This window comes from Megascapheus bottae, chromosome 1 (genome assembly GCF_031878675.1).
Source record: "Megascapheus bottae isolate mThoBot1 chromosome 1, mThoBot2.hap1, whole genome shotgun sequence".
NCBI classification, from domain to species: Eukaryota; Metazoa; Chordata; class Mammalia; order Rodentia; family Geomyidae; genus Megascapheus; species Megascapheus bottae.
The window spans coordinates 21,727,197-21,739,903 of record NC_143509.1 but is presented as its reverse complement, the minus strand read 5'-3'; the positions used below and the strand labels follow the sequence as shown (position 1 = coordinate 21,739,903).

General features: G+C 38.4%; 1 protein-coding gene across 1 annotated transcript in view; it reads left to right on the top strand.

The window, feature by feature from the left end:
• The window catches only part of Wdr49 (WD repeat domain 49), a 114,362-nt gene that overhangs the window by 10,633 nt on the left and 91,022 nt on the right, over positions 1-12,707 (top strand). Inside the window, exons 3-5 of the mRNA XM_090335375.1 lie at positions 3,758-4,198; positions 7,373-7,549; positions 8,361-8,535. Of these exons, the coding sequence (XP_090191501.1) occupies positions 3,758-4,198; positions 7,373-7,549; positions 8,361-8,535 (793 nt within the window). The remainder of the gene's footprint in view (positions 1-3,757; positions 4,199-7,372; positions 7,550-8,360; positions 8,536-12,707) is intronic.

The following is a 12,707-nucleotide window of genomic DNA, read 5'->3' as shown; positions in this document are numbered from 1 at the left end:
CTAGAAGAATTATTCTAAGAGAGGCCAGAGTACTGCATTTTTAATTCAAGGAGACCAGACAATATTGATTAATATCATTGAAAATCTATTGTGTAGATTTAAATCATATAGATTTAAATTATAAGACTTAAATATAACATTATATAATTATTATCTGAAGGGCTTATGTCCATGTCGGAACAAATTTTATATTGGGAGGAAGGTTTTATCAAAGCTATAATAATTAAACTTTCACTAGAGAGGGATGAGTGATTTTATGCTCTGTTTTATAATTTAGAAAATTAAGTTTCCTAAATTCTGGTTCCTTTTTATACCTGTCTTACATGCTTGTGAATTTAAGTTTATATGGACATATCTTCAGTAAGAGAAAGTAAAGCTTAATGGAGCAAGTTAATGTAAAGATAGCCTCTTATGTAGATTTTCTTATCAATGTCTGTCTCATCCAAACCCTGAGAGGTGATGACTGGCCTAAAGGTACACAGATACTGGATGATAAATTTAGACATAAGAGTCTAAATGCTAACTAGAGTCTTTATTCAAATACATATATATGTATATGAGTATATATCTTCAAAGTTAAAGACTATTTTGCCTTATTATACTAAATCTCATGCATTGTCTGTTTAAAACAACTAAATCATGGTACATGAGCAGTTTTTTTAGACCAAGGTGTTTTCTTAGGTTCTTCTCCATGGAGTTATCTCCTGCCTCCAATTCTTTTTTTTTTTCTTTTTCTTTTGTGACTCAGTCTGGGCACTGTCCCTGAGCTCTTCAGCTCAAGGATACTACCCTACCCTTGAGCCACATCCCATTTTCTAGACATTAATTGGAGATAAGAGCCTCAGGTCCTTTTGTGCCCTGGATCCTCTGATCTCAGCCTCCTCAGTAGCTAGGATTACAGGCATGACTCCGTGCCTGACACTGCCCAGAATTTTCTAAACACACACACACACACACACACACACACTATATATATATATATATATATATATATATATATATATATACACACACATATATATATATGGAAGGTTTCTGGCAACAGAGTGTCTTAGAACAGTTTCTTACTTGTGTGTCTATGGCTCTGAAAGAGTATGTATAGTTATTTAATTTCAGGTCAAAACTGTCTTCTATACCATCATGACAATGGTGATAGAAGCAGAGCTTGTGGTTATCGTGTTGGGGGTATCTACTGTACATAGTTGATCTCCCAAGAAGTATTTTAGTATCAGCTAGCATGCGCCACCTCTGATTGAAAAGATCAATTTACTTAAGTCAAAAATTATTTATACTTTCTCTCTCTCTCTCTCTCTCTCACACACACACACACACAAGTTCAGTTATGAAGTCCTTAATAGTTTTTAAACCCTTCTGAAGAGAATTAACATTTATTGTGCATTAATGGGCTAAACACACATTAAATTATATCATAGGCTACACAGATATGAAATTACCAATTAATCCTAAAGCAGTCCCAAGAGTGAATTATCATTATCCCTATAGAGATATGTAACTGCAAGCTGTGGCTGGAGCTCAGGCGCTCTATCCTTCACTATCTTTCCATAGTTTGGATATGTGTTGTATGCTGGAATGATGGCATTAATTCTAGTTCCTGAGGATCATTGATGAAATGAAAATCAAGTAGGTGGTATCAAAATTAGTGCATTTGTGCTTTTATACTTAGACTAGGTAGTTTAATTGAATATTTAACTCATTTATCCAATTTGTTATGAAATAGAATTTATAAATTTAAATCACATTATTGATTGAAACACCATAATTTTTGATGAGTTAAGTCTTTGGTCCTTGAGCCTTTCTGCTCTAGAGCTTGAGCTACAGATTCACCTTTAGTTTTCTGGTGATTATTTGGAGATTAAAAGTGTTGTGAACTTTCTTGCTTGGGCTGGTTTTGAACTCATGGTCCTCAGCATCCTGAGTAGCTAGAGTTGTAGTTGTGAGCTGCCAGTGCTCAGTCAAGTTAGAATTTTTTAATTTAATCCTATTTATTTTTATCTTTTTAAGAACATTCTTAAGCTTTGAGTAATGGTATGACAAACACATAGTTTTTTTTTTTAAACTTATCTCAATAAAGGTAATTAGCAAACACCAGTAATGGGGAAACTGAGTATCAGTGGGGAAATATAGCTAGCTAGAGGTTCTCACATATTGGCTGGATCTGGGGTGAAAACTACATTTGTTTGACTCATGCAACAATATGCAGCTTTCTGTGTCATGTTTCCTGACTGTGTCTCCAATGTAGGAAATGTTGATAACTTACTACCAATCTGTCAAAATTGAACTACCCACTTAGGTAAAAGAAAGTGCATCTTCATTATTCATTGTGAATGTGCCTGCTTCCACAGATTTATCTGCATCTATAGTCATGGCATTGATTTGAGAGGCATTTAAAAACATATTAGAATCTAAGTTTCCCAATAGCAAGACAAGGGAGAGAAGATGGGAAACACTTACTTGGTCCTTGGGTTTTAGCTCTTAGACTTCCAGGAAGTCTTCATTTATTTCTGTTGGTGATTTTTCTGTTTCACATAGCCCACCCCCACAAGTGTGATGGTAAAGTGTGGTAAGTTCAAGAAAACTGTGATGTTGGAAAATATATATACATGCTAGCTTCTTTTGGAAGGAGCCTAATGTATTTGGCCCTGGGTTCAATTGTGATGAATTAGCAACATAAAAGGAAGTGACTTTTAACAGGAGTACATGTGAAACCTAATTGTGTATTGGGCTAATTATTAAAATGGGGTGACCACAGGGTTACAGAAACTTGACCCCATGTTTTCCCTTGGAACAGCTACCGGGGTGTGCAAAAGATCCTGCAAAGAACACTACCTGGAAAGCCGAGACCTCAAGGCCAGGTGTCTTCACTGTTCTTTGGAAGGGCCTGTTTACACGAGAGGATTGCTTATCCCTCAGTGAAAAGTTGGTGTTATTATACTTTTACTGGTGATATTCAACCACTTTTGGAAATTTGTCTTTTTCTCATCATGTCTGTATTAGTTGCCTGAGGCTGACATAACAAATGAGCAGGAACAGAGGCTTGAATGTGTAAACTTATGAGCTTAAAGCTGCGAAAGTCATAAGTTGAAAATGGATTGTGCACTACTAAAATTTAAGTATCTCCAGATTTATCTTCCTTCTGGAAGCTCATTTTCTTGTCCTAGAGGCTACTTTGTGTGTGTGTGTGTGTGTGTGTGTGTGTGTGTGTGCAGTTATTGTTGTGAATATCTGAACACCTCTGTGACCTCTCTTTCATGAAACAACTTTTCTGACTCTCCTGCCTTTCTCTTCTAGCATCAGGACTTTGCAGTTAAGGATGTCATTTCTAGCCCTGTGAATTATGTTCCTTAGCCACTATCCATTTAATTGTAGCACCATTTTTTCATATATTTTTATTGTAATTAATAGAAGGGTTACATTATGTTCACCAGATAGAAGGTGCATTACTTAACATACATTGATACCCTTTCTCATGTCTCGGTCCCCATTTCCCTCCTCCCACCTCCACCCCTCATCCTTGTTTTCCCCCCTTCCCTATTCTATTTCAAATAACCAAATATGCATATATAAAATATATCAGATAACAAGGTGAAATACTGTAACAATATGAGATAAGCAAGGGAGAGCAGGGATACCATTTTTCTTTGCATCTTAGAATTATTGATTGTTTGATGTTGGGCAACAATGCTTTGGAACCTATTATGCTTTTGCTATTGTATTAAATCTCTATTTCTCTGTCTAGTCCCTAGAGCCAAGGAGAACCATTTGTTTGTCCAGAGATGAATTCATGCAGAGGATGATTGAGACCATTGGCTGGGGCACCAAGGAAGAATACGGGGAGCTCTTTGACAAAGTAAATGTGACCCGGGATACCTTTATTAATTGGGACAAGCTGGCCTCCTTTATTCTGTTATCTCTCTATGAGAAAGACGAGCGGACCAAGGCGATGGTGGTTCTCCAGTGGAGCGATCTGGAATTCCTCCCCGGAAAACACAAGGACACTATTCAGAAAGTGATTTTCCTAAAAAATTCCAGTCGTTATCTGAGTATCAGTAAAGAAGGTTTACTGGGGATCTGGGGAGAGAATTTAAAGCTCCAAAAAACACTGCCTATCACATCAGATGCCACCAAGCTCAAACACCTGTGGGTGACAAGTCTTGTGTCTCTGGAAAATGTAAACAAGGTAGGAGGCCTTGCTAAGCCTTTCTAAATCCCTTTGTTAAAAAGAATAACAATAATTAATAATAAAAGTAAATAATAAAAATAATCAAGTTAAGGGCTGGGAGTTGGCCTAGTGGTAGAGTGCTTGCCTAGCATGCACAAAGCCCTGAGTTCTATTCCTCAGTATCACATACACAGGAAAAGCCAAAAGTGTTGCTGTGGTTCAAGTGGTAGAGCTCTAGCCTTGAGAAAACCAAAGACAATGCTCAGGCCCTGAGTTCAAGTCCTAGGGCTGGCAATAAAAATGAAAGAAAGAAAGAAAGAAAAAATATAATCAAGTTAAATAAATAAAAAGAAAAAAGGAAGATGGTGGGAATACAGGGCAGGGCTCCTGATCAATCTCAAGTGTCTCAAGGCAAGAGAGTTGCCTGACTCTGGGTGTGCCTTACCTGACCTGAAGGAAATGGAAGTAGAGGCAAATGAGTGCCTCCGTTTCCCAAGCTGCTCCCTGTTGCCTTGAAATGACATCACTGATAATGGCTCAGACCCTAGGCTCTGTCCTAGACATGTCCCTGCTGCATTGTTAACTAGTAAGTTAACAGTTTGCAGCAAGCTGGTGAATCCCACACAGAGCAAGAGAGGCATGGGACAGCTTAATGTCCTTAAGAGAAATTCTACTGGTCCCTTCCTTCATCCTGACAGGTGCAGTGACTTAGACCAAATGTCTTCACCTGACTGTACCTGTGACCAAGGGAAGATTTTGTAAAGAAACTTAACTTGGTAGTGGAAGTAGTCACTTAGAGAATTCATAATCTTTCCTTTATCAGGGTTGAACTGGGATCTTGTGCTTGTTAGGCAGGAGCTGTGCACCTTGAACCCTGCTTCCAGCCCTTTTGCTTTGGTTTTGCTTTTAACATAGGGTCTTGTGGTTTTGCCCTGGCTGGCTAGGACTTCCATCTTCCTATTTATATTTTCCATGTAGTAGGGATGTAGATAGACACAAGCAACCCTGCCCAGCTATGAGCTGAAATGAGGTCTTGCTGGCTTTTGAACTGCGATTCCCCAGAGTACTGAGATGACAGATGACAACCACTGTACCGACCAAGAAGATCCATATTTTACCATCTCTTGTCACACAGATGGTCAAGCGTATCCTAGTCCACATCACAGGCCTAGACAAGCATGATGAACAGTTTGTAGAACCTGGTATGCCCTGGGACCTTGAAACCACGGTGTCTACCCAGTCAATATCAAAAAAGCTTCGTCAAATTATTTCATCTGTCAATACTTTTGCATTTCTAAAAGGCATATCATGATCAAAACAAAAATATCAGTGTTGTTCCTTCTGTTAATAGCAAATAATCACTGGCTGAAGCCTCTATCCTAGCTATGCAGGAGGCTAAGATCAAAGAGGGAGAGGCAGGGCAGAAATGTCTGTAAAGTTCTATTTCTGTGAAAGGAACTTGGCACGGTGGCAGGAACCTGTCATCCCAGGTGGATGATAAAAATAGGTGGATCACAATCTAGGCATATACTCATCTATATGATTACCAGTACAAAGAAAGGACTGGAGTGGTGGCTCAGTGATAGAGAACCTGAATTAAAGCATTGGGCTCTGACTTCAAATCTCAGGACTGCAAGAAAAGAAAAAACTCCTGAATGTCACCAACTACCTAGTCAAATTACCAGTCTCCTGAGTGCCTTAGGGTCTGAGAAAGGTTGCTATCTTTGGAATTATTGACATGTATCCTCTTTTTCCTTTCGGGGAATCTTTCCTTTTTTTGTTTCTTTTGAACTCAAGGCCTCATGCATGTTAAGCAAGTGCTGCTCCATTGAGCTAACTCTACTTGTTATGTCTATTTTGAGTTACATACTTTTTCTGGTGTTATTTCTGGCTATGGAAATTGAGATTTTTGATTAAAAAAACATTAGATGTTTGTCTCTAAGAGCTTCCCATGTCTAGATTTTAATGGGTGTGCAGAGGATGAACACATGTACCCGTTACAGGCATGTTAAGTGAATTGTCATCAAATGAGCGATCTTACTCAGTTTTGGGCTTGTTTGTGTGTTTAGAACAGGTTGGCATGCATTCTTCACTGAGGGAATACAAATTGTCCCGTTCTTTCTTGACTTGGGATAATATCCATTACCATTTATTATTTGATAATTGTTCACTAATTAGAGGTTGACAGATGATATCCTCATGTCATCCTTTCCTTTCCCTTCACAATCTGGAATACTTCTATTAAAAGCAACTTACTTTTCTCATTTAATCATTTAATTGTCATAAGTTACACATTATATAACAAAGGCAGGACAAGTGCCCAGTTCCTCCCTTTTATTTACCAGTTTTCAAAATAATGAGTGGGTTTCATGATATTTTCTAAAAAGGAATACTGAGTGCTTGTATGATTTTTGTTTTCGGTAACATTAAAAATGCATAGATTTAGAAAATGGTGCTGTTCCTTCAATTCACTTTGTTATTCTTCCATATCAGATAATGTATCATCTTTAGCCACCAGTTGGCTTCTGACCTTTTATAACAGTCTTTGAAACCTTCCTTGCTTTTTGGCCCACCGAGATTTTCTAGGATGGTATTACATCTTTCCTATGTCAGGCCTAGAAATGGTAATTTTTTGATGGGTTTTGTGTACCAGATAAACAGTAGCCTAACTTTATGCCATTGTTTTCAGTTAAGATAATCTACATAGATTCAAATCTTTTGCACTATTGAAACCTTTTAAAATCACTTAATATATAGTATGTTTGATAGGACTGTGTATTTTGCTCTTTTTGCATGAAGTATCCTATTGATATGTTAGGACTAGTTGTTGTTTTTTTTTTTTTTTGTCAAGACTTGTCTTTTCTTTGTGATAAGTTACTCAGTTGCTTGGTCCATTATTGAAATGCTTATTTCTTTCTTCAATGCTCTCAGATTTTAGTCTGTATTTTGGAGCTCTGTTAGAAAAATGAGAATGCAAAGGGAAGAGGGGAAAACAATATGATTGGGAGGAGATGGGAGAAGGGAAATGAGGACAAAAACATGAGAAGGGGTATCAATGTATGAGAAGTAATGCACTTACTACCATCAATGGAGGAGATCTGATTTCTTGATTGTATTTGCATATCTGCTTTGTATAGCGAGTCTACAAAACCCACTACAAATTCCTCATGCTTTTCTCTTCTGCTATTTTAGATAGCAGTTGCTTTTACAAGCAAGGAGATTTGTTTCTATGATCTACTATCCAAGGAAGACTTTCCTTGTCAATACAAAGTCCAAGGCCTGAAAGGAACACCAATTTGCATGGATTATTGGTATGATCCACTGGATGCCAATGAATCAATTCTGTCCTTTGGGGATATAACTGGAAAGGTAAGTGAGAGATGAGAAAGGATGAGCACTATGGATTTAATCATTAAGCTTCAGCTCAAAGTAGAAACTAAAATGCCACGAGTATGATGTCCTACCTTGTAGGTTATAATGTAACATATATTGGATGGGACAGAGATGGATTAGATGACACTTTGTCTTCTTGCTTGTATAAAAAAACTTCATTATATTTTTCTGTTCTACATATATTTACATTTTCCTCATTTAGGAAAAATGAGTTGGTGAATAATTTTCCAGTATAAAATGCCTGATCCATTAGGTTACGGTATTGATAAAGGGCTAATATTAAATGGAGTAAACATATCTTTCAAAGCAATTCTGATTTTGATTCAGAAGTTTTGAGGTGCTTAATATTGCACAAGTAAGGCGTGCTTGTCCCAGTATCATTCAGTAAAAGAATGGCACATGAGAGAGGGCAGAATGGAAACCCAGCTGCTGGGGGCCGTGGCTCCTGCCTGCCTGTCCACTTACTCAATGACACTGGAAGAGGCCAGAGACCTCTGAGGCAGCTTAATTTGAATCATTTCCTTTTATAATCATGAAAGCTATTTGTCCTTATTCTTTTTAAGTGACAAGTCCATCTTAAAAGCTAGTAACAGGCTGTCCTTAGTCACTGGTTCATCAACTTTGTAACTGTTCTTTGTTTTCCAGAATTGCTCATACCTTTTAATAATCATGAAGAAATTCTATTCTTATACTATGTGTTCCTTATTGATCTTGATGAACCCAGACTCCTATAAGATAATTACCTTCCATGTGTTGTCTTTTCTGTCATTGTTCCATGGTTCTCAAGGTTCAAGCAATTGCTTTCACGGCAGCCTTGATTTCCCTGTTTGAACGGCCTGCGAGTAGCTGTGAAGATGAGGAAGCCACCATGACCATTACCTGGGCTGAGCTAGTGTCTGGCTGTCATAAATGCTGCCACGTACTAGAACATATGCTTCATCACGGGGCATGGGTCCGACAAGGTACTGAATTTGATCAACATTAATATCTGTTGGTGAAAATGTTTTCCCATAAAATGTTGACATGTGGTAGCCAGTGATTTGTTCTCTGGATGTTTTGGCTTGGACTCTGCTATACCTTTCATGTTGGCAGAACATATGTCAAAGAACTTTCCTTCTCAGGCCAGGAGTGTGGCCTAGTGGTAGAGTGCTTGCCTAGCATGCAGAGAGACCTGGGTTCCATTTCTCGGTACCACATACATAGGAAAAAGCCAGGAGTGGTGCGGTGGTTCAATTGGTAGGGATCTAGCTTTGAGAAAGCCCAAGGATAGTACTCAGGCCCTGAGTTCAAGACCCAGGATTGGCAAAACAAGAAACAAAAAACAAACTTCTCTTCTAAAATTGATCTTTCATTCAATTAGTTCAGGTGAATTGTGCAATCAAGAGCTCTCACAAATAGGAAGCAACTCATCATAAAACCTAATTAGCTTCAACCCAGTTCTAATGTAAACTCTCATCATTCTGTGGTGTCAGGACTGCTAATAACATGATCGAACTGGTCCTTTCAAAACATCTCCTTTGTTTTCTTCATGTTATTCATAGGGAAACATGATTTGGATTGTTTTCAAAATGAAATTGTCTTAATTTTCATCCTTCTCCCTCTTCTCTTCCTCTCCATCTTTTCATGATATAATGACTGAGTTCCTTTCATTAAGAGCCTTTGAACATCCATGGTAATAAATTTTTACTCAAGAAAGGATGATATTTATAAAAGAGAAATGTCAAAGGAATAACTCAGTTTCAGGCATGAGTGTTAGCATACTGATGTAAAATAAGGTTCATTCCTCTTACTTAAAACTGAAGCAAAAGTATCTTCATCTTATTTAAGTGGGTCTGTGTTACCTTTTAAAAATAATTGTATGTTGACTTTTAAAGTAGATATAGCCATTTGGGGCTATATATAAATGACTTGAACCTCCAAGATTTTTCATTATTAACATTATTATCCATGTATAGGCAAACACTGAAAATTATAGACTGAGGTTATTGTAGCTATTAACCATTACCCAAACATACAAAACACATTGACCTTTTATTACATTGAAAGGTGATATCTCACCTTTGTCTGATCAGGGCTGGTAGGGCATAGACAACACTTCATTAATTGATAGAACACATCCCTAATTACAATAGTAATTAATGGAACTAGTAGTGCCAGGAACTGAGATCCAGATAGTAGCTCCTGTCTCCACTGGGAGCCTTCTTAATTGCTGGGAATTAACTTTGGAAGAGAAACCAGAGTTAGCATCTTGCTGGTTGTTGCTCCAATTCCCCGACTCTCTATCAGATCTCCAGGCACAATGAGGCAGCTCCACTGAGCATTTAGGAAGGCTGCCCCTCCTGCCAGTGAGGCACTGCCCTCACTCACTGCGTTCCAGATCATTTGGGAGCTGGCTGTCTCTTCCTGCCACTTCTTCTATGTGTTCATACATTTGCATCAGAAAGATGCATCTGTTTTGAGTGTGTGTGTGTGTGTGTGTGTGTGTGTGTGTGTGTGTGCGCGCTGTACCCATTCTGGAGCTTGAACTCAGGGGCTGGTGCTGTCCCTAAGCTTTTGTACTCAAGGCTATCGCCCTACTCTTGAGCCAAATCCCACTTCCCATTGTCTAGAGGTTAATTGGAGATAAGGGTCTCAGGTCCTTTTGTTCCGGGGTTGGCTTTGAACCTTGATCTTCAAATCTCAGCCTCCTGAGTAACTAGGATTATAGGCATGAGCCACCGTGCCCAGCAGTTTTTAAATTTTTATGGATGTGTTTTTTCCCCCCTGTGGCAGTAGTAAAGATTGAACTTGCTAGGTGAGAACTCTTTATCACTTAAGCCAGCTCTTTAGCTGGTGAATTGTGATTTTGATATTTAAAAGTGAAACAGATGTTATGATTCTTTTCTTTCTATGAAATGGTGGTTGCTTCAAACTACACAGAGCCCTATACTGCTTTTAGAGACGGAACTCCAAGTTCCAAGGAAGAAATAAAACAGAAACAGAAACTCCTTCAAACAAGAAAGTATGCAATAAACATAAAGATAGTTTCGTGCTAACTCATAAGAGTCTCCAATGAAATTCTTCAAAATTGTAAAAAAAAAAAAAGGAATTCTGAGACATGGCCCCATTTTCGATGCCAAATGTTGTAGGGTGGCCTAATCTTTTTTACCCTAGTGGCACTCAATAATATTATAGGTTTTAGTTATCACCTTGCACCCCAAGTCCTGTGCCACACTGACTAAATTGCTATGACACAAGGTCAATTTTGGCATTCCTATGGGGCAGATACATCCCTTTATTGCTTTTTTTTTTATATAATGACAATGTAACAGTAGCGTGGAAGTGTGGAAAGCTAGCCTCTTAAAGAACAAATACACTCTAGTTGTGTATTTCATTTCTCTTCAAAATGTTGCATGTAGAACTTCAAAAATGTTTTCCCTACTAATCCCTAAATTTACTGAAAATATTAAAAGCAAATAGTAACTTTTGCCATCTCTTTCCCTGGCTTGATATTTAATATCTTCTCTATGATGACCTATCACTTACTTATCTCAATTCCACAGGGGAAGGAAATGCTTCTTTTTATCATATAATTTGATTTTAAGGAAATGGCCTTGCTCTCACCTTTTACTCAAGCATCTGCAGGAGCTGTGTTCTGCGGTTTAATCAGAAACAAGTTATGTCTTGGTTTAGATAGAAAGTGTGAATTGCAGAGACTCCAATAAGTAACACTGCCAACCCATAAATGTCACTTGGTAAAACTTGCAGATTCAAATCTCACAGCTCTGCACACACTAGAGCATAATGCTTGCTCCTTCATATATGCCTTTATAGCTTCCAAACTAAAGGTGCTAGTTGGATACCATGGGAGAAACTTTTAGAGTGAAAATATTTTTTGGTTGTCCTATAATTATATTAAGTAATTTTCATAGATTTAAAAATATATAATAATGTAGTAGTGTATACTTCAGATCTTATGTTAGTGACTTACATTGTGTCAAGTGATTATAGGCCATCATAATTTTGAAAATGAAAGTGTATTCAGTGAAGTTACTTCCTGAATCGGAATACATATTAGAACTTTTACTTTTGTTAATTCTAGTAAAGTTATAGTAGCAACAGATGATCTTATGTCCCAGAAAAGACCTCAGATGCTACCTTTTTTATTCTGTCAGTTGTGGGCCCTGAACTCAGAGCCTAGGCATTGTCCCTAAGTTTCTATGCTCAAGGCCAGTACTCTACCACTTGAGCCCCAGCACCACTTCCAGTTTTTGAGTGGTTAATTGACAGTAAGAGTCTCAAGGGGACATTTTGGACTGGGTTGGGTTTGATCTTTAGATCTCAGCCTCCTGAGTAGTAAGGATTACAGGCATGAGCCACTGGCACTCAGCAAAACCCTAACTTTTATGGGATCTGATTCCTTCCTGGGTCTTTTCCTTTCCTTCCCTCCCTCCCTCCCTCTCTTCTTTGCTTCTTTCCTTCCTCTTTTCATCCCTGCCTTCTTCCTTTCTCTTCATTTCTTCCCTAGAAGGAAACAGAGTAAATGAAGAAAAGGATGGAGAGAAAATGAGGAGATAAGAATACAATCCCTCTGAGTATGGTGGCTCACGCCTGTAATCCTAGTTATTCAGGAGGATGAGATCTGAGGATCAAGGTTCAAAGCCAGCCTGGGAACAAAAGGATCTGAGACTCTTATCTCCAATTAACCTCTAGAAAATGGGAAGTGGGGCTTGGCTCAAGGGTAGTGCTGTAGCCTTGAGCTGAAGAGCTCAGGGACAGTGCCCAGGCCCAGAGTTCAAGCTCCATGACCCACAAAAAGAAAATACAATCTCCATGGGGACAGGCACTAATAGAGTTGTGAAGGAATCAAGAACAGAAATATGGAGATGGAGTGGGGGATTGATCTGGGACTGTAGGCATGTGGTACAGAAATGGAGTTGGAAGTAGGCCAAATTCCATACCCAGTCCTTTCGTACTCATGGCAGTGTGGCTTTTAGCTCACAGCCAAAGAGAGCAGGGGCAATCCCAAATCCATTTGCTATTAGCCATGCAGATTAGATTTAGGAATGTCTGTTTTTTCATCTGTAAACTCTGGATGGGATAATTTACTCAGCAAAGAAGATTATTACAGAGTGAGAGCTCCAGGCATGTAGTC